The sequence below is a fragment of the Galleria mellonella genome, unplaced genomic scaffold, assembly GCF_026898425.1.
Source record: "Galleria mellonella isolate WM207_F2 unplaced genomic scaffold, CSIRO_AGI_GalMel_v1 utg121, whole genome shotgun sequence".
Classification (NCBI taxonomy): Eukaryota; Metazoa; Arthropoda; class Insecta; order Lepidoptera; family Pyralidae; genus Galleria; species Galleria mellonella.
This window is the reverse complement of record NW_026441983.1, coordinates 3,434,834-3,457,487: the sequence shown is the minus strand read 5'-3', so window position 1 is coordinate 3,457,487 and position 22,654 is coordinate 3,434,834. Positions and strand designations below refer to the sequence as shown.

General features: G+C 34.3%; 1 protein-coding gene across 3 annotated transcripts; it reads left to right on the top strand.

Annotated features, from left to right (window-relative positions):
• Positions 1 to 11,687: 11,687 nt before the first annotated feature.
• Positions 11,688 to 22,329, top strand: LOC113510174 (zinc finger protein 501-like). 3 transcript variants are annotated; one of them, XM_052898510.1, is made up of 4 exons: positions 11,688 to 13,090; positions 14,083 to 14,228; positions 19,701 to 19,850; positions 21,948 to 22,084. In XM_052898510.1, exons 1-4 carry the CDS (start codon positions 12,161 to 12,163, stop codon positions 21,982 to 21,984), a joined length of 1,263 nt encoding a protein of 420 aa, XP_052754470.1. In that variant the 5' UTR covers positions 11,688 to 12,160; the 3' UTR covers positions 21,985 to 22,084. The 3 variants fall into 3 exon arrangements, with proteins under 3 accessions (XP_052754470.1, XP_052754461.1, XP_052754466.1); XM_052898501.1 differs by having other exon boundaries at positions 11,699 to 13,090; positions 19,701 to 19,812; positions 21,948 to 22,329; XM_052898506.1 differs by having other exon boundaries at positions 11,704 to 13,090; positions 14,095 to 14,228; positions 19,701 to 19,812; positions 21,948 to 22,329.
• The last annotated feature ends 325 nt before the right edge of the window (positions 22,330 to 22,654 follow it).

Here is a 22,654-nt window from a genome sequence, read left to right as displayed (position 1 = left end):
TTATGAACTTGATGAAAAACAACTACTTTACTTTTGGTTAAACTAATATCGAGGGAAAGAAGAGAAAAATATTTCTCAAGTCTTTTTAATGACTCATTTAACACTAATTGCATATCAATAATATTCTTTCCTTTTATATAAATTAATAAATCATCGGCAAATTGCAAGTTGTTCACACTGTTTCCTAAAACTAAATTAAGTTTATAGATATATAAAATATATAGTAGCGGGCTTAAAATACCACCTTGACATACTCCTTTAGAGCTTAACCTAGGTCCTATTAATTTACTATTTACTTTAACATACACTTCTCTATTACTAAGAAAATTATAAATCCATTCGATAAGTTTCATTGGAAGAAATGAGGATAGAATCGAAGATAGAACTGTTAAATTTACATTGTTAAAAGCTCCTACGACATCTAAAAAAACAGATAGAACATATTCATCGTTATTCAAAGCAGTACTAAGGTCGACATAGAAGTTCGCTAAACTTTCGCGCGCTGAATATCCACGGCGAAAACCAAATTGATTCGATGGTAATATACTATTACTTTCAATAAAGAACTCTAAACGCTGTTTAATTAATTGTTCGAATAATTTGCCTGCACAGGACGTCAATGTTATAGGTCTATAGGAGTCGAAATTTGTAGGATCTTTACCGGGTTTTATTACTGGAATCAAACAATCCATTTTCCATTCTGGTGGGATAATACAGTCCTTCCATAAATCGTTAAAAATTTGTAAGAGTTTAGTAAGGTTTATTTTATTCAGCAATCGAAACATATTGTATGTTAAGCGATCAAGGCCACTAGCTGTATCTTTTCTAGATTTTACTGCACTGGATATTTCATCAATTGAGAATGGGTCAGTGAGAAATTTTGGGCATGAATTAATAGAATTAAACTGTTTGTCATCAAAAGGTGAGTGTACAAAATCAGGAGTATATTTGCGTAAAAAATCATTGACCCATGATATATCTTTAAAATGATTTTGACGATGTTTTGAATTTAGTTTTCTCATATTTTGCCAAGCAGTGGAAATTGGTGTTAATCTATTAAATTTGGAACAAAATTCCTGCCACCCCTGTTGTCTTACTTGCTTAATTACTAACTTTTTAACAGCTTGAACTCTTTTAAAATTTATGTAATTATCGAGAGTTGGATTTTGTTTAAACCTAAGGTAAGCCGCTTTACTATCATTGACAGCTGTCGCACACCTGTTATTCCACCAAGGTACTGCAATATGTTTGTGCCTCTTTGAAGTATTTGCACCGCTATTTGATAAGTTCCTACGTGGAACGGAACGTTCCACAGCTGTCAAAATAATTTTACAGAACCTATTGTAATTGTTTAAGGGTTCATTGACATCATACTCGAAATCCAAAAGTAATTGATTAACAGTTTCAGAATAAAGATCCCAATTAACGAGACGTAGGTTTATACGATTTAACAAAAGTTTATTAACTTCATCTATAGGAGCATGTTGTTCACCTGACGGAGTTGATGAAGAGTTCTTTGTGTTTATTTTAGTAAAAGTCGGCAGGTGATAACTTCCTAACGGATCATCATGAACCGACCACTCGCATTTTAATGATATGGATGGGGATACCATAGTTAAATCAAGGCCATTGGGTCTCCAAATATGAGAGCCAACAGTAGTAACTTGCTTATCATTTAATAGTACCAAATTACATTCATCTAAACAATCAAGAATGTCTTTACCTCTTGTATTAGTGGAGGTACAACCCCACATAGTATGATGTGCATTTAAATCTCCAGATATGATAGTGGGTTTAGGAAGAGACTCCAAAAAGAACTTAAATTTGGCTTTAGTAAAACTAGGTGTACTATTGGTAGGACAGTAAATACTGGCAACTGAATACCAAGAATTATTAACTTCAATACTAATAGCTATAGTTTGCAAAGAATTGTCGAAAAAAGAGTGAAGTTTTTTATATCTAATACTATTATGTATAATAATCGCTACTCCATTGTGGTTATTACCACAATCATTTCGTTCTATACAATAATCTTTAATTTTTAATTTGTAATGTGGTTTTAGCCAAGTTTCTGAGATGAGAGCAATGTGAATATGATGTTCATTTAAAAATTGTGTAAAAATAAGTCGATTGCTCAGTAGGCTCTGAGCGTTCCACTGTATGATAGTTAATTGGTCTTGATTGAATTTTGTGAAATAGGTGTATTACCAAAAGTATCATATAACACATTCAAAACACTTTTAGTGTTAATAGATGTGTTCTTTGTGTTATGTAGTGAAATAAGTTTGATTATGCTTTCTATTAAAAGTGATAAACTCTTGTTATCAGAATTTAGAATTGAAATTAGGTCTACATTTTTTTTAGGTTTGTTACCCAGTTTAGGAAATATTTCAGTGCTAAGTATATCTCCAAAAGAAGCAGGTCTGAATTTAGATCTATTTTCAGCAATTTTCTTTTGTTTAACAGGGCATTGCGGTGATACACTTGTGTGATTTCCATTGCAGTGTACACAAATAGCATTTTCCATTCCAGTTGTACAAGTTTTATAATTATGCTCACCTTTGCAGATGCTGCAACGCTCAGAATTCTTACAGAATTTAGCTAAATGTCCATACCTCAAGCACCGGTAGCATTGTTTAACTGGTGGTATATATGGAGTGACATTGTGGCGCCAACCTCCAATATCCAGATATTCAGGTAATACAGATGCAGCAAAAGTAATTGTCACGGTTAGAGTTGGCTGTAACACATATCCATGAGTCAAGGTATTTTTTCTTAAAATTCTTTTAATAGCAATAATTTTCTTAGAACTCGATATCATAGTATATATTTTTTTATTAGATATATTTGTAGGTACATTTCTAATAACGCCTGTAACTTCTGTTGAAGAAGCAGGAATACTGGCCTTAAAATGGTAGTCATTTAAAAAAGTTTTATTATTTAAAAAAGCATTGGCTAAGTCTGGCTTTTGAAAGTATACTCCGATTTTGAATTTATTTATAGATCTAAGATAAGTTACCCCTTTATTAAAACGTTTTAAACAGGAGGAGAGTGAGAGCAAGTCTCTGGATCCAATGGTTTTCTGACTATCTGAGGATTCTACAAAGACAACAAATTCTGTCCCAGGGGATTCCTCGGGATATCTTCTAATATAATCTGTGACGTAGTAAGGTTTATACTTATCGGCCTTATCAATTTCAGATTCTGAGTCAGTAGAAGTATCTTCCGAATATATATCCTTGTCATTACAAGGTTCATGGTCTACATCACCTGAATCGTCATCTTTTTTTTCCTTTTCCTACAACTGCGCTTCCCCATGAATGCTAATTATATTACTGTCGCTGAATTTAGTGAAAATATAATATTTTATTCAATAATAAGAATTGATAGAGATAGTTTTTATAAATTAATAAAAAAAATTTAAAAAACCCGCTTGTTCTTATTCGAGTTTCCCGCCTTTTTTCAATTAAACAATTACAATAGGTTCTGTAAAATTATTTTGACAGCTGTGGAACGTTCCGTTCCGCGTAGGAACTTATCAAATAGCGGTGCAAATACTTCAAAGAGGCACAAACATATTGCAGTACCTTGGTGGAATAACAGGTGTGCGACAGCTGTCAATGATAGTAAAGCGGCTTACCTTAGGTTTAAACAAAATCCAACTCTCGATAATTACATAAATTTTAAAAGAGTTCAAGCTGTTAAAAAGTTAGTAATTAAGCAAGTAAGACAACAGGGGTGGCAGGAATTTTGTTCCAAATTTAATAGATTAACACCAATTTCCACTGTTTGGCAAAATATGAGAAAACTAAATTCAAAACATCGTCAAAATCATTTTAAAGATATATCATGGGTCAATGATTTTTTACGCAAATATACTCCTGACTTTGTACACTCACCTTTTGATGACAAACAGTTTAATTCTGTTAATTCATGCCCAAAATTTCTCACTGACCCATTCTCAATTGATGAAATATCCAGTGCAGTAAAATCTAGAAAAGATACAGCTAGTGGCCTTGATCGCTTAACATACAATATGTTTCGATTGCTGAATAAAATAAACCTTACTAAACTCTTACAAATTTTTAACGATTTATGGAAGGACTGTATTATCCCACCAGAATGGAAAATGGATTGTTTGATTCCAGTAATTAAACCCGGTAAAGATCCTACAAATTTCGACTCCTATAGACCTATAACATTGACGTCCTGTGCAGGCAAATTATTCGAACAATTAATTAAACAGCGTTTAGAGTTCTTTATTGAAAGTAATAGTATATTACCATCGAATCAATTTGGTTTTCGCCGTGGATATTCAGCGCGCGAAAGTTTAGCGAACTTCTATGTCGACCTTAGTACTGCTTTGAATAACGATGAATATGTTCTATCTGTTTTTTTAGATGTCGTAGGAGCTTTTAACAATGTAAATTTAACAGTTCTATCTTCGATTCTATCCTCATTTCTTCCAATGAAACTTATCGAATGGATTTATAATTTTCTTAGTAATAGAGAAGTGTATGTTAAAGTAAATAGTAAATTAATAGGACCTAGGTTAAGCTCTAAAGGAGTATGTCAAGGTGGTATTTTAAGCCCGCTACTATATATTTTATATATCTATAAACTTAATTTAGTTTTAGGAAACAGTGTGAACAACTTGCAATTTGCCGATGATTTATTAATTTATATAAAAGGAAAGAATATTATTGATATGCAATTAGTGTTAAATGAGTCATTAAAAAGACTTGAGAAATATTTTTCTCTTCTTTCCCTCGATATTAGTTTAACCAAAAGTAAAGTAGTTGTTTTTCATCAAGTTCATAAATATGTTCCATTAATGAATATTATATATAATAATCAAACTCTTCCAACAGACTGTAGCGTTAAATTTCTGGGGGTAATTTTTCATCAAAATTTAAAATGGGATCTATACGTTGATTGCTTAGTAGATCGTGCTTTAAGAGCCACTAATATAATAAGATCTGTAATTGGTCGTAACTGGGGAGCTGATCCTAAAATTATCCTTTTACTTTACAAATCTCTTGTTAGAAGTAATTTTGATTACGCTTTCTTTTGTTATGCCTCAGAACATAAATTAGTAGAAAAACTCGAAAAAATTCAAAATATGAATTTAAGACTTATTTTAGGTGCTATGTATACTTCTCCAATTATCTCAATGCAAGTAGAATGTAATTTGCCTCCTATCCTTCTTCGTTTCGAATACCTAAAACTCAAATTTCTCTTCAAAGTTTTTTCAGTTTCCAATAACCCACTCATACTCAAATTATTAAATTGCCCCATTTCTATGTTTTTGAATAAAACTATTATCAATGATTTGAATTTACGAGATGAATATAACATCTATAGTAGTAAGATACTTCCTTGTTATAATGGCCTTTATGAGAGTAAGTTCTGTAAGATCAAAATTGTTATACATAAAGACATAAAAGAAAAGCACGATATGTATGAGACTTTATCAGAATTTATTGACTACAGGCAGATATATACAGATGGTTCCAAAAATGCACTTAGCACTTCAGTGGCTTTTTACGATTTGTCAAATAGATTTGGTCACGGTTATAAAATTTCAACTTTGGCTAGTATTTACACAGCAGAAGCAAAAGCTATATTTTTAGCATTAGAATACATAGAAAAACAGGTACTATATTCGAAATGGATTATAATTACAGATAGTATGAGTGTTCTTATGGCATTAAAAAATAACACAATCATTTCATCATCAAACTACTTAATTCAAGAAATTCGTAATAAATATTATCATCTCTGTACTATATATGGAAAAGATATTATCTTCATCTGGACCCCTTCACATATTGGAGTGTTTGGGAATGAACAAGTAGACACTTTGGCTAAAATTATTAATTCAAGTGCTGCTCGTGTTCAAGATTTACCCCTTTGTTACTCAGATTGTAGTATTGGAATACATAAAATCGTTACAACTAAATGGGAGGAGCATTGGACTCAAATATTACAGACTAAAGGCAAATGGTACCGCAAAATTAATTGGCGTATTGGAAAACCGTGGTTCTGCAAAGGAAAGGACACAAACAGAAAATTTTACACCAATATTTGTAGATTACGAATCGGCCACGGACATTTCAACGAACACCTGCACCGAATGGGCATGATCGCTTCCCCATCATGCACATGGTGTAACTCAAATACAGCCCAATCTCTACATCACCTTTTTTTTGATTGCTCTGAATTTGTCATTCAAAGACACATTATGTTTGACGAACTTAGGATTATCTTCAAAAAACCCGAAAATATCCCGCACTCAATCCCGCTTCTCTTAAGATTTCCTTCTTGTTTCAAAGCTATTTTCACTTATATTACTACAACATTCAAGGAGCTATAAGAATACTTTTATTGAATTGCAAGACAATAATTTTTTATAATTATTTATTTTTAATTTGATAAATCCACTGGTTTAAGAAAACTCAAGAAAAGATATTTATGAAAATGTACTTACCGGATTTGACAAATGAAATATTGAAGATTATGACAATAATTGAAGCGACATTAGAAAAATAAAATTCCAGACAAATTATCTTTTTGAAGACTAGGCAGCATGGTCTCCGACCTTAGCCTGTTCCAAACGGAACAAACGTACTAAAAAAAAAAAAAAAAAAATGTAATTGTTTAAGGGTTCATTGACATCATACTCGAAATCCAAAAGTAATCGATTAACAGTTTCAGAATAAAGATCCCAATTAACGAGACGTAGGTTTATACGATTTAACAAAAGTTTATTAACTTCATCTATAGGAGCATGTTGTTCACCTGACGGAGTTGATGAAGAGTTCTTTGTGTTTATTTTAGTAAAAGTCGGCAGGTGATAACTTCCTAACGGATCATCATGAACCGACCACTCGCATTTTAATGATATGGATGGGGATACCATAGTTAAATCAAGGCCATTGGGTCTCCAAATATGAGAGCCAACAGTAGTAACTTGCTTATCATTTAATAGTACCAAATTACATTCATCTAAACAATCAAGAATGTCTTTACCTCTTGTATTAGTGGAGGTACAACCCCACATAGTATGATGTGCATTTAAATCTCCAGATATGATAGTGGGTTTAGGAAGAGACTCCAAAAAGAACTTAAATTTGGCTTTAGTAAAACTAGGTGTACTATTGGTAGGACAGTAAATACTGGCAACTGAATACCAAGAATTATTAACTTCAATACTAATAGCTATAGTTTGCAAAGAATTGTCGAAAAAAGAGTGAAGTTTTTTATATCTAATACTATTATGTATAATAATCGCTACTCCATTGTGGTTATTACCACAATCATTTCGTTCTATACAATAATCTTTAATTTTTAATTTGTAATGTGGTTTTAGCCAAGTTTCTGAGATGAGAGCAATGTGAATATGATGTTCATTTAAAAATTGTGTAAAAATAAGTCGATTGCTCAGTAGGCTCTGAGCGTTCCACTGTATGATAGTTAATTGGTCTTGATTGAATTTTGTGAAATAGGTGTATTACCAAAAGTATCATATAACACATTCAAAACACTTTTAGTGTTAATAGATGTGTTCTTTGTGTTATGTAGTGAAATAAGTTTGATTATGCTTTCTATTAAAAGTGATAAACTCTTGTTATCAGAATTTAGAATTGAAATTAGGTCTACATTTTTTTTAGGTTTGTTACCCAGTTTAGGAAATATTTCAGTGCTAAGTATATCTCCAAAAGAAGCAGGTCTGAATTTAGATCTATTTTCAGCAATTTTCTTTTGTTTAACAGGGCATTGCGGTGATACACTTGTGTGATTTCCATTGCAGTGTACACAAATAGCATTTTCCATTCCAGTTGTACAAGTTTTATAATTATGCTCACCTTTGCAGATGCTGCAACGCTCAGAATTCTTACAGAATTTAGCTAAATGTCCATACCTCAAGCACCGGTAGCATTGTTTAACTGGTGGTATATATGGAGTGACATTGTGGCGCCAACCTCCAATATCCAGATATTCAGGTAATACAGATGCAGCAAAAGTAATTGTCACGGTTAGAGTTGGCTGTAACACATATCCATGAGTCAAGGTATTTTTTCTTAAAATTCTTTTAATAGCAATAATTTTCTTAGAACTCGATATCATAGTATATATTTTTTTATTAGATATATTTGTAGGTACATTTCTAATAACGCCTGTAACTTCTGTTGAAGAAGCAGGAATACTGGCCTTAAAATGGTAGTCATTTAAAAAAGTTTTATTATTTAAAAAAGCATTGGCTAAGTCTGGCTTTTGAAAGTATACTCCGATTTTGAATTTATTTATAGATCTAAGATAAGTTACCCCTTTATTAAAACGTTTTAAACAGGAGGAGAGTGAGAGCAAGTCTCTGGATCCAATGGTTTTCTGACTATCTGAGGATTCTACAAAGACAACAAATTCTGTCCCAGGGGATTCCTCGGGATATCTTCTAATATAATCTGTGACGTAGTAAGGTTTATACTTATCGGCCTTATCAATTTCAGATTCTGAGTCAGTAGAAGTATCTTCCGAATATATATCCTTGTCATTACAAGGTTCATGGTCTACATCACCTGAATCGTCATCTTTTTTTTTCCTTTTCCTACAACTGCGCTTCCCCATGAATGCTAATTATATTACTGTCGCTGAATTTAGTGAAAATATAATATTTTATTCAATAATAAGAATTGATAGAGATAGTTTTTATAAATTAATAAAAAAAATTTAAAAAACCCGCTTGTTCTTATTCGAGTTTCCCGCCTTTTTTCAATTAAACAATTACAATAGGTTCTGTAAAATTATTTTGACAGCTGTGGAACGTTCCGTTCCGCGTAGGAACTTATCAAATAGCGGTGCAAATACTTCAAAGAGGCACAAACATATTGCAGTACCTTGGTGGAATAACAGGTGTGCGACAGCTGTCAATGATAGTAAAGCGGCTTACCTTAGGTTTAAACAAAATCCAACTCTCGATAATTACATAAATTTTAAAAGAGTTCAAGCTGTTAAAAAGTTAGTAATTAAGCAAGTAAGACAACAGGGGTGGCAGGAATTTTGTTCCAAATTTAATAGATTAACACCAATTTCCACTGTTTGGCAAAATATGAGAAAACTAAATTCAAAACATCGTCAAAATCATTTTAAAGATATATCATGGGTCAATGATTTTTTACGCAAATATACTCCTGACTTTGTACACTCACCTTTTGATGACAAACAGTTTAATTCTGTTAATTCATGCCCAAAATTTCTCACTGACCCATTCTCAATTGATGAAATATCCAGTGCAGTAAAATCTAGAAAAGATACAGCTAGTGGCCTTGATCGCTTAACATACAATATGTTTCGATTGCTGAATAAAATAAACCTTACTAAACTCTTACAAATTTTTAACGATTTATGGAAGGACTGTATTATCCCACCAGAATGGAAAATGGATTGTTTGATTCCAGTAATTAAACCCGGTAAAGATCCTACAAATTTCGACTCCTATAGACCTATAACATTGACGTCCTGTGCAGGCAAATTATTCGAACAATTAATTAAACAGCGTTTAGAGTTCTTTATTGAAAGTAATAGTATATTACCATCGAATCAATTTGGTTTTCGCCGTGGATATTCAGCGCGCGAAAGTTTAGCGAACTTCTATGTCGACCTTAGTACTGCTTTGAATAACGATGAATATGTTCTATCTGTTTTTTTAGATGTCGTAGGAGCTTTTAACAATGTAAATTTAACAGTTCTATCTTCGATTCTATCCTCATTTCTTCCAATGAAACTTATCGAATGGATTTATAATTTTCTTAGTAATAGAGAAGTGTATGTTAAAGTAAATAGTAAATTAATAGGACCTAGGTTAAGCTCTAAAGGAGTATGTCAAGGTGGTATTTTAAGCCCGCTACTATATATTTTATATATCTATAAACTTAATTTAGTTTTAGGAAACAGTGTGAACAACTTGCAATTTGCCGATGATTTATTAATTTATATAAAAGGAAAGAATATTATTGATATGCAATTAGTGTTAAATGAGTCATTAAAAAGACTTGAGAAATATTTTTCTCTTCTTTCCCTCGATATTAGTTTAACCAAAAGTAAAGTAGTTGTTTTTCATCAAGTTCATAAATATGTTCCATTAATGAATATTATATATAATAATCAAACTCTTCCAACAGACTGTAGCGTTAAATTTCTGGGGGTAATTTTTCATCAAAATTTAAAATGGGATCTATACGTTGATTGCTTAGTAGATCGTGCTTTAAGAGCCACTAATATAATAAGATCTGTAATTGGTCGTAACTGGGGAGCTGATCCTAAAATTATCCTTTTACTTTACAAATCTCTTGTTAGAAGTAATTTTGATTACGCTTTCTTTTGTTATGCCTCAGAACATAAATTAGTAGAAAAACTCGAAAAAATTCAAAATATGAATTTAAGACTTATTTTAGGTGCTATGTATACTTCTCCAATTATCTCAATGCAAGTAGAATGTAATTTGCCTCCTATCCTTCTTCGTTTCGAATACCTAAAACTCAAATTTCTCTTCAAAGTTTTTTCAGTTTCCAATAACCCACTCATACTCAAATTATTAAATTGCCCCATTTCTATGTTTTTGAATAAAACTATTATCAATGATTTGAATTTACGAGATGAATATAACATCTATAGTAGTAAGATACTTCCTTGTTATAATGGCCTTTATGAGAGTAAGTTCTGTAAGATCAAAATTGTTATACATAAAGACATAAAAGAAAAGCACGATATGTATGAGACTTTATCAGAATTTATTGACTACAGGCAGATATATACAGATGGTTCCAAAAATGCACTTAGCACTTCAGTGGCTTTTTACGATTTGTCAAATAGATTTGGTCACGGTTATAAAATTTCAACTTTGGCTAGTATTTACACAGCAGAAGCAAAAGCTATATTTTTAGCATTAGAATACATAGAAAAACAGGTACTATATTCGAAATGGATTATAATTACAGATAGTATGAGTGTTCTTATGGCATTAAAAAATAACACAATCATTTCATCATCAAACTACTTAATTCAAGAAATTCGTAATAAATATTATCATCTCTGTACTATATATGGAAAAGATATTATCTTCATCTGGACCCCTTCACATATTGGAGTGTTTGGGAATGAACAAGTAGACACTTTGGCTAAAATTATTAATTCAAGTGCTGCTCGTGTTCAAGATTTACCCCTTTGTTACTCAGATTGTAGTATTGGAATACATAAAATCGTTACAACTAAATGGGAGGAGCATTGGACTCAAATATTACAGACTAAAGGCAAATGGTACCGCAAAATTAATTGGCGTATTGGAAAACCGTGGTTCTGCAAAGGAAAGGACACAAACAGAAAATTTTACACCAATATTTGTAGATTACGAATCGGCCACGGACATTTCAACGAACACCTGCACCGAATGGGCATGATCGCTTCCCCATCATGCACATGGTGTAACTCAAATACAGCCCAATCTCTACATCACCTTTTTTTTGATTGCTCTGAATTTGTCATTCAAAGACACATTATGTTTGACGAACTTAGGATTATCTTCAAAAAACCCGAAAATATCCCGCACTCAATCCCGCTTCTCTTAAGATTTCCTTCTTGTTTCAAAGCTATTTTCACTTATATTACTACAACATTCAAGGAGCTATAAGAATACTTTTATTGAATTGCAAGACAATAATTTTTTATAATTATTTATTTTTAATTTGATAAATCCACTGGTTTAAGAAAACTCAAGAAAAGATATTTATGAAAATGTACTTACCGGATTTGACAAATGAAATATTGAAGATTATGACAATAATTGAAGCGACATTAGAAAAATAAAATTCCAGACAAATTATCTTTTTGAAGACTAGGCAGCATGGTCTCCGACCTTAGCCTGTTCCAAACGGAACAAACGTACTAAAAAAAAAAAAAAAATGTAACTATTTGACATTACCTTTCTATCTGGTTTGGATTATTCCAGACAATTTATCTTTTTGAAGACTAGGCAGCATGGTCTCCGACCTTAGCCTGTTCCAAACGGAACAAACGTACTAAAAAAAAAAAAAAAATCTATCTGGTTTGGTTTAAAGTGTTTTGCTTTATTTACTATTATTAAAACATAATAAAATATATAATAATGTCTACAAGTTCTCTAGTAAACAGCAGTGATATATATACATACGAATATTTCCTTCAAGAAAACATATGCAGATTTTGTTGGGGTCTCGATGCTGTGAAAGAAGTAATATCGGCCGAGCGTGGAATGGATAGTTTTATTAAAAACGAACTTGTGGACATGATACGAGACTGTTTAGATCTAGATTTAAGTGATAATAGTTATCCTAACAAAACTTGTATGAATTGTTGTAGTAAAATTGAGAAATTCCACGAATTTAAGACTTCTTGTCGAGAAAAAGATAGAAAGCTGCGAGAAATTTTTAAAAATAAAACGAGACCTACAGTTCAGTTACAGGGGTGTGTTAAAGTTGAAAAACAGGAGGAGGAGGACATTTCAAATTTGGAATTGGAAAAGAATCATTTGAACGGTGAGTTTCTTGCAAGTCTGCAATATTCAGATGAAGAGAGCAAGTACCAACCGTCAGAAATTGAAATTGAAATAGAAAAAAAATCGATTGTGAAAAAGAAAAAATATAAACCAAAAAGGTCACCGACATATTGCAATATTTGTAGGTTGGATTTTGAGACCATAGATAGATTAAGTAGCCATAATGCAGAATCTCATGGTATAGAAGAGGGAAGTGGTTTATATAAGTGTTTTGGTTGTGAAAAGAGATTTAAAAGTAGGAAAACACGTCTTGGGCATGAAATTAATTTTTGTAAAGGCTTAAAAGATGGTTATAAGTGTGCATTATGTAGTAGATTTCTACCAAAACGGAGAATGTATGAGTCTCATATGAGAGACCACAGACACAATCCTAATGTCTCAGTGGAGTTACCAGAGGATATATTTGAATGTGCAAAATGCTTGCATTGTTTTAAGACAAGAGAATGTTTAAAAAAACATATGACCGAACATGATACAGATAAGAAAAATTTTGTTTGTGAAGTAAGTTTCTAATATAATTAGTTACTTTATTAAAAAGATATTTCTAAATAATTTCTAGGTGAACAATCTCTTTAGAAAGTTTTTATATTGTAAATACACATTGCTAATTTAAAAGAGAAATAATAATAACATATCTCTCAGATTGGTTATTTGATTAAATTTTTTTTATTATATGTATGACTGCCAACATTTGAAGATTGATCACCACTATTACAACCAGAAATTCCATAACCTTCCATTTTGTTTATGCACATTTTAGGACATGTTTTCTGTGAACAAAATGGCATATAAATATATATATATATTTAAATATATCCCATGTGTAGATTTGTTTAGTTACAATTTTATTATATTAGTTATATGTAATAACTAGTTGTTGCCTGCAACTTCGTTTGCTTTTCTGTCATTTTTCGTAAAATAAGTAGCCTATCCTTCCTCACGGTTCAGTAGTTTTGATGTAACAGATAGGTTAACTTTCGTATTTTAGTAGGGAAATATAATGTCAATCCACAATACTGTTGAAAAATATGACTAAACATATTTATTTTTAATTTTATTTATTTATTTTTTATATATATAATTTTAAGGAGAACAACTGAACACGCGACGGAAGCTTAAAAATGGAGTAACTTCTCCCGTTTTCCCAACATTTCCCTTCACTGCTCTGCTCCTATTGACCGTAGCATGATGAAAAGTATACTATAACCTGCCCAGGAGTATGAAGAATAGAAGAAGAAAGTACCAAGTTTTGTTAAAATCCGTCGAGTAGTTTTTGTTTCTATAACGAACATATAGACAGACAGACAAAAATTTCCTGATTGCATTTTGTCATCAGTATCGATCACTAATCACCCCCTGATAGTTATTTTGGAAATATATTTCATGTACAGAATTAACCTCTGTACAGATTTATTATAAGTATAGATTTTTACACACAACAGCCCAAAAGAGAGGCTAAGCGCGGAAGAGTCCAATTTACATATGTAATAAAGATTCTATTACAGACTTGTGGCCGAGTGTTCACCCGACAAGATTACCTACACAAACACAAATTGACACATACAGGCACAAAACAACATGTCTGTTCACACTGCGGGTTCAGGACCACACAGAGGTCCTCTCTTACTGTACATATTAGGTAAGTATGGCTGAGAAATTAAAAAGTGTAATTATTATTTCTTTATACAACTCAGAATGGCAAACAAGCTGGCGGCCCACCTGATGGAAAGTGGTAACCATCGCCTATAGACATGAGCAGTACTGTGGACATAATGTAAGAAAGACTCTGTTTTCCGCACTTAGCCTCCCATTTGGGCCGTTGTGCGTGTGAGTCGTGGCTAGTACAGCCAACCTAGCTCCGCCCAGAAGCGCAGAAGCTTCCTGGGTTCTTCACAGGCTTCACGGAGCGACCTCACCGTTCCGAGGATTTCTAAACGTTGATGGGCCACAGCCTCACATTCCAGGATTACGTGAGCAGCCGTTTCTTCAGCGTCGAAACAGCCTCGACATAGAGGGCTGTCTGTGGCTCCTATTGTGTATAAATGTTTGTTTAATGGACAATGACCCGTTATTGTCCCTATCATTATTTTGAGGTTTTTTCTATCTAGATGTAATAAACGTTTTGATAGTCGTTGATTCAACGTAGGTACGGCCAATTTTGATTGTCTGCAATCAGTAGCCTGTATCCATCTTTGGTTTTGTATGTCAGCGGATCTTTGACGAATCCACATTCGAAATTGCGAGAACGGAAGAGGAAGAAGTGGATACGGGCCTACCACCCTCGTTCCTGAGCCTCTTCTAGCCAGTTCGTCTGCGGCATCGTTACCATAAGATCCACTGTGCCCTCTTATCCATTGGAGGATAACTCGGTTATTGGAAGATATCCTATCCAGTGAATGGTGGCATTCAATTATCAATTTGTTGTTTGTCTTGTTGTTTCGTAATGCTTTTAGTACTGCTGCGCTGTCAGATAAGAATCTAATGCTAAAACCATTTATTCCTAGCTTATGTACAGCTGCAGCAGCCTCGGTTATTGCAACACATTCGCATTGGAATATTGAGCTGTGTACGCCAAGCGGTATGTGCACGTTTATATTCAGGTCTAACGAAAAGACTCCGGCTCCTGAACCGTTCTCGGTTTTGGAGCCATCGGTGTATATGCGTAATTCATGTACACCGGATTGGTCCTTTTCCTCTTCTTGAATTTGTATTTGGTATTTTTTGTTAAATATATAATGATTATGAGTCCTGTCACACGGAGCCGCAATCAAAGGTTCATATTCGATTGCCTGGTTCAGAATAGAAGTGTGGGGACTGTAGTGATTTTTACCCCATAGATCCAGATGCATTAGTCGGATAGCGGCTAACGCCGCTTCCTGCTGTATGTGCAGGTCTAGGGGTGTTATGTTGAGGGCCAACTCTATTGCTGTTGTAGGAGCTGTTTTCATGCAGCCGCTGACAGAAGAGCAAAACAGTCTCTGAAAGCTTTTTAGTTTGGCGGCGGTGGTCGATAGTTTTGTCCTCGGCCACCAAACCAGTGCACCATAGACCAACATTGGCCTGATTACAGCTCTGTACAGCCATAGAGTTATTTTTGGCGAAAGACCCCATTTGTTTCCTAGCATCTTTTTGCACTGGTAGAATGCAATTGTGGTTTTGTTAAGTTTGTAGTCAAGATGTTTATTCCAAAGCAATTTACTGTCTAGTATTATGCCAAGGTACTTGACTTCTTCCTTAAGTTTCAGTTCCGTATTGAAGAGTTTTGGTAGTCTGTAAGGACATGTAACTCTTCTATTTGTGAACATGATTAATTCTGTTTTTGTAGGATTAACCGAGAGTTCATGCTGTGCGCACCATCTCTCAATTATTTCAAAAGCTACTCTCATGCGATCACACAGAGTACCTTCGAAGCTTCCTGTTAAAAGTACAGCTATATCATCCGCATAACCTACCGTGTAGAGGCTGTTATCGTTAAGCTCTATTATGAGCTCATTTACGACTATATTCCACAATAGTGGTGACAGTACACCGCCTTGTGGACAGCCCCTACCGACGATTCCTCGTGTGGTAGTATTTACAGTAAATTGTATAGCTCGTTGTTTAAGCATGTTATGTATCCATTCTCTAAGTGTTATTTCTACTCCATGTGTAGCTAGTGCCCGACTTATACTGGCAAAGTTTGTTTTGTCGAATGCCCCTTCGATGTCTATAAATGCACCTAAGGTTGGCTGCTTCGATTGCAATGCATTGCCTATTCGGGATACTACGTTATGAAGTGCTGATTCAGTTGACTTGCCTTCACTGTAAGCATGTTGGTTAGGATGTAAAGGTTTGCACAGGGAGACTTGACATCTAATCTCTTTGTCACATAGTCTCTCCAAAGTTTTCAAAAAGAACGAGGTGAGACTGATGGGTCGAAAGGATTTGGCCACAGTGTAATCTCCTCTACCTGGTTTAGGAATAAATATAATTTTTACCTCACGCCATTTCAAAGGTATGTAACGGTGAGCTATGCACGCTCGGAACAGCTGTACTAAGTAGTCAGCTATGACGCTCCCGCTCCATTTCAGAAGGGCTGGAAATATTCCATCCAGGCCTGCCGCTTTAAATGGTAGAAAGGTACTGATTGCCCATAGTAATTTTTCTTTATCTATAACTCTGTTTGCTACTTCCCAGTCCGAGCTACTGGTTTCCCTTTCCTTGTATGGTTCCCATGACCACTCCGCAGTAGTCTGGAATCCTGGAAAATGTGTGGTTAGTAGCAATTCGGTTGTTTCTGTGTCGTTCTTTGTATAATTATTATCAGGTTTCTTGAGGCAACCTATTGTATGATCTTTCTCATTAGAGAGACATGCTTTTACTTTAATCGCCTGGTTATTGTTTTCTATATTTGTACAAAAACGCCTCCAGCATTCTTGCTTTCTCTGGCGTATGAGTTTCTTATATTGTTTTTTGGATGTTGTGTATTTATTCCAGTCTTCTTGTGACCGTTTGTTCATGGCTATGTTAAACAATTTCCTTAACTTACGACGGTGTCTTTCCAATTTTGGACACCACCAGTGTTGCCTCCCCCATACTGTGGTGTGGTTAGGGCACAGGACTGTTCATAGCTTGAGGTTAAAATGGACGTGATGTAGTTTGCACTATCGTCCAGATCTGTTACCGCTAAATCGTCTAGTAGTGGCAGTTGATTGTAAAATTTTTCCCTGACCAGTGTAAGAAATTTATGTTGGTCAGTCCTTCGAGGTATACGTCTAGGCTGTGGTTTGGGCAACTCCATATTAATGGAGAATCGAATCCATCTATGATCTGAGCATGATATTTCATTGGATACATGCTACTGTGGACATAACAGAGTATACTGTTTCGCCCATGATACCCCCCATGCGTTGCCATTCCTGGGGACTCTAATGTTATTCACTGCCATATCCCACCCTTTAAACCGAAATACAGCCATGCAAACACAACTGCTTCATGGTAACAACACGAATGGGACAGAGGTGCCTTAGTAAATTAAATTAATTTAGATAGATAGCTAAGATAGATACAGCACACAAATAACAATAGACACACATAGTCATGTGTTGTGGAAGTCGCTGGCGAAAGCCCCAAAAACAAAATTATTTTAAAATTTAATAAAATTTCAAAGATTACAATAAAATAATGTTTACTTCTGATCGATATTAGATACAGAATCATCATGTAACATCGTTTCAGCTGTTAACTGTCCACTATTGAACATAAGCTTTCCCCATAATGGGAGTTTTGGGATAAATTAAGCAGCGCTAAGTAATAACTGTCTTTATCTACACTAATATTATAAAGAGAAAAGATTTGTATTTTTGTGTGTACAGTAAAGAGTATCTATCTATCTATATAGATAGATACTCTTTACTGTTTCCTCCAAAAGATTACAATAGTAAACTTATTATAAATATAAACAATTACAAGAAATAATCACAGTGAGACAACAATGGGCGACCTTATCGCTAAGAGCGATCTCTTCCAGGCTACCTTTGGATGGAGAGGAGTAATTATAAACAATTTGGTGGGAGGCACGATGAAAATTTTTGTTAGTTCTAGATATGGAAGATGTAATACATATAATAATATAAAAATGTATGTATGTTTGTAATGAATAAACTCAAAAACTACTTTGCCGATTTCAAAAATTCTTTCACCATTACAAAGCTACATTCATCCTGAGTAACATAGGCTATATTTATTGCTAGAAAAGATTAGGGATCCTTACTAAAACTTTAGTAACGTAACTCGAGGTGTAAAAATATGCTATAAAATATCTTTGGTCGCGTGCGCTGCGGAAACTATTGGTGATAGAACAAAAGTATGTTCTACAATATTGAAGAAAATATCAATAACTATAAAAAAGTTAGCGATACCATATGTCCAACTATTATCGTTATGGCATAATAACCACTTTTTATATTTTAAAAGTTGATAGACTAAACAGAAGTATGGACGACACCATGTTGTTCATACTTCTGTTTAAATCCTTATCCAAATAAATCATATTGTTTTCAAAACTGTTTCAATTTATGTAGATTACTTTTTGAATTGTTCAAATCGGCTATTACATTCAATAGATATTACGAATTTAATAAGTCATAGAAATAGAAAAAAATAACGCTGTCGCGTTGTACATGTTATTCGTAGCTATTTTTTAATCCTTATCCAAATAATTTTGTATTCAAAATTGTTTCAATACCTGCAGATTACTTTTTGAATTTTTTAAATCGTAAGTATATATACCATTCGAAAGATATTATGTTAAAAAGTTAGATATATAAAAAACACTGTCCGCGCCGTGTTTGCCGCGTTGCTAGTTAATTCTATTAATATTTGTTACTCTTTCACGCTAAAACTACTGGACGTATTTCAATGTAATTGGTACACGGTCAGGTTATGTCCTAACTTAGCAATACTTTATATATTTACTAATTCATGCGGGCAAAGCCGCGGCACACAGCTAATTCTTAATAAGTTCAACACGAGTGGCCAACTGACCTGTTTTTATCCTCACCCATAATGATTCACAGGTGGCTTGCCGGCGTATACTGATAGTGCAGGCGGGGGGTTTTTTTTTTGATGAGTGAAAATGGTATGGTAACCCCGCTTACGCTAACGGGATACGCTGGCGGAGCACCAGTGAAGGGTGATAGATGAGAATGAAAACAGGCCAGTTAGCCTATCATGACGAATTCATTAGGAATTAACCATGATAGTTTCCAGGGGGAACCGCGTGGAGGTCGACCTGGTTAGGTATACTGCTAGCAATGGGACTCTTAGTCTCCATTACTAACAATCCCTTTCCCCCCAGTGCAGGCGGGGTTACCACTCCATTATCATTCATAATAAAAAATATTTTACGTACATCATTAGCAGTTGTTATTGCAGATAACAGATGGCGCTGTAATTAAAAACAATTTCGAGACAATAATGAAATGATTTTGTGTCAAATATAGCAAATTACAATCGAATTCAACTTGTATTTGTTGGAGACAGCGTGAGTTGGAAATATTGGATTTTATTGTAAAGTAAATAAGTGATATTTTGCCTTAGGATTTTAATTAAAAAAAAAAAAAAATTACAGGAAGCACACAGGCGAACGCCCATACAGCTGTGATGTGTGCCCGCAACGCTGCATATCCAGTTCAAACCTGCGCGCTCACAGGCGGAGACACCTTGGATTTAAGGAGTACGAGGTGCGTTGGACTGTTTTCAACCGACTTAAAAAAAAGAGGTTCTCAACTCAGTTGTATTTTTGTTATTTCAAAACGGCGTCATTTCTAATTTTTATTTTTATTTTCATCACCTTTAAAACTTCGTTCCCGTGCATCATCATCGTCTTTTCAGCCGTTAACTGCCCACTGCTGGATATACGTTTCCCCTATAAAGAGGAGTGTTGCTAATTATTGCCACGTTTGGCAGGCTGGTTGGCAATCGCAGTTGGGCTTTAGAGATGTTTTTAGAAGTACGCTGCTGCCGATCCCTCGACCATTAAGTTCTCTTAGTCGCCTCTTACGACACTCACGAGTAAGGAAGGCGTGGTCCATTCTATGCCGGGACCACAAGGCATTGCAAATTAATATAATCTATCTATATCTATACTTATAATAAATCTGTAGAGAGGTCAATTCTGTACATGAAATATATTTCCAAAATAACTATCCGGGGGGGGGGGGTGATTAGTGATCGATACTGATGCCAAAAATGTAATCAGTAAAATTTTTGTCCGTCTGTCTGTATGTTCGTTATAGAAACAAAAACTACTCGACGGATTTTAACGAAACTTAGTACTCTTTATACTGCTGGGCAGGTTATAGTATACTTTTCATCACGCTACGATCAATAGGAGCAGAGCAGTGAAGGGGAAATGTTGGGAAAACGGGAGAAGCTATCCCATTTTTAAGCTTCCGTCGCCTTAATGGTCATCCGTGCGATGCCGGGACGGGCCGCTAGTTATATATACATATATATACATATATATATATATATATATATATATATATATATATATATATATATATATATATATATATATATATATATATATATATATATATATATATATATATATATATATATATATATATATATATATATATATATATATATATAGACATACATATATAGACAAAAAAGAAATAAAAGACTAGATATTACATTTTGCGAGAGTGCCACAGTAACACAAAATGGTCACAACTCAATTTATCGCTTTGCCCTCAAAAGAGCAAAACACTGATATTCTGTTGCGGTTAAGAGCAAAAGTCAATTTGCGACATTTATAATTAATTAAATGACTAACAAATAGATTGCTATATCTATTAATACTATAGTTATAAACTCAACCGCAATTATTTTGTTGCATTGTTTATTAATTAAACATTATTAGGGTTCCGTATCAAAAATGTACAAAGAAACCTTTTCGTCATGATGGGCCAACTGACTTGAAAGTAGGAATTATGTGGAGAAGGGATTGCTAATAATGCGGACTACCAGTCCCATTGTTAGCAATAGCATCGGCTCGACCTCCACGCGGTCCCTCCTGGAAACCATTCAGTTTAATTCCAGGTATACTCATCATGATGAGCTAACTGACCTGTCTTTTCATTCTCACCTATCATCCTAACTGGCGCACCGCCGTCGAAAACAGCCCCGGGGGAAATACCTTGTTAGCAATGGAGTTTTGACAGCCTCGTTGCTAGCAATATGCCCTATCTGGTCGACCTCCACGTGGTTCCCCCTGGAAACCATCGTGAATAATTCTTGTTAAATTCGTCACGATGGGTTAACTGACCTATTTCATCCTTACATATCATCCCTCACTGGTGCCCCGTCAGCGTATACCGATACCGTAGGCGGGGTTACCATTTCGTTTTCACCCATTAAAAAAACCGAGAGTCCCGCCGGGGCTATCATTCCATTTTCATCTATAAAAATTCATCCATCGTGATGATTTGAAACCTTTCTGGTGATGATATATAGTTGAATTTTAAATGTTAACAAAATTTTATATTTGTTATGTATTTTTTTTATACAACTTAGAATGGCAAACAAGCTGAAGGCCCACCTGATGGAAAGTGGTAACCGTTGCCTATAGACATGAGCAGTGCCATGGACATAACAGAGTATACTGTTTCGCCCATGATACCCCCCATGCGTTGCCATTCCTGAGGACTCAGGTGTTATTCCTCTGTACCCTGTAAATTCACTGCCATATCCCACCCTTCAAACCGAAACACAGGCATGCGAACACAACTGCTTCACGGTTGAAACACGAATGGGACAGAATGTATTTGTAATGCACAATCATACAACTGTTGTTCCTTTGTTACAGTGTAATATTTGCAACAAGAAGTTCGGTTACAAAATAAGTCTTGAAGAGCACGTTGCGTCCACCCACGAACGTTCGCAGTGTTACCCCTGCGAGCACTGTGGCGCCATCTACACAAGAGTGAGAGGCTTACGGCGCCATCTGTTGGCCAAGCACGTGAAACAAGAAGCGACAATCAATAAGGATGAGAAAAAAGGCGCACAGCAAGACGTTTATACAAAGATGCCAACGGAAAATGTTACAGACGTAGATGGGAAGAAGGTCGAAAGTAGCATGAAGGCGGGAAACTACGAGTTGAAGGAAAAGGAAGAATATGTGCTTATTGCCATGTAATGTGATATTGTCAAAAATATATTGAATTATGTTTATTAAAAAGTTAAACATATTGACGTGTTTTTTTTTTAATAAATAAATAAATATATATATATATATATATATATATATATATATATATATATATATATATATATGGCGAACTATTATATAAATACTAATATATATTTATTGGGGGGAAAGTAATTGTTAGTAATGGAGACTAAGAATCCCATTGCTAGCAAACTATTATGGTTAATTCCTGATGAATTCATCATGATGGGCTAACTGGCCTGTTTTCATTCTCATCTATCACCCTTCACTGGTGCTCCGCCAGCGTCTCCCGTTAGCGCAGGCGGGGTTACCGTACCATATATATATATATATATATATATATA

Coding starts and splice junctions, on each gene's coding strand:
- LOC113510174 (XM_052898501.1), top strand. CDS start 12,161: ATGTCTACAAGTTCTCTAGTAAACAGCAGTGATATATATACATACGAA. Junction 13,091..14,082: donor AGAAAAATTTTGTTTGTGAA/GTAAGTTTCTAA, acceptor TATGTAATAAAG/ATTCTATTACAGACTTGTGG. Junction 14,229..19,700: donor TCTCTTACTGTACATATTAG/GTAAGTATGGCT, acceptor AAAAAATTACAG/GAAGCACACAGGCGAACGCC.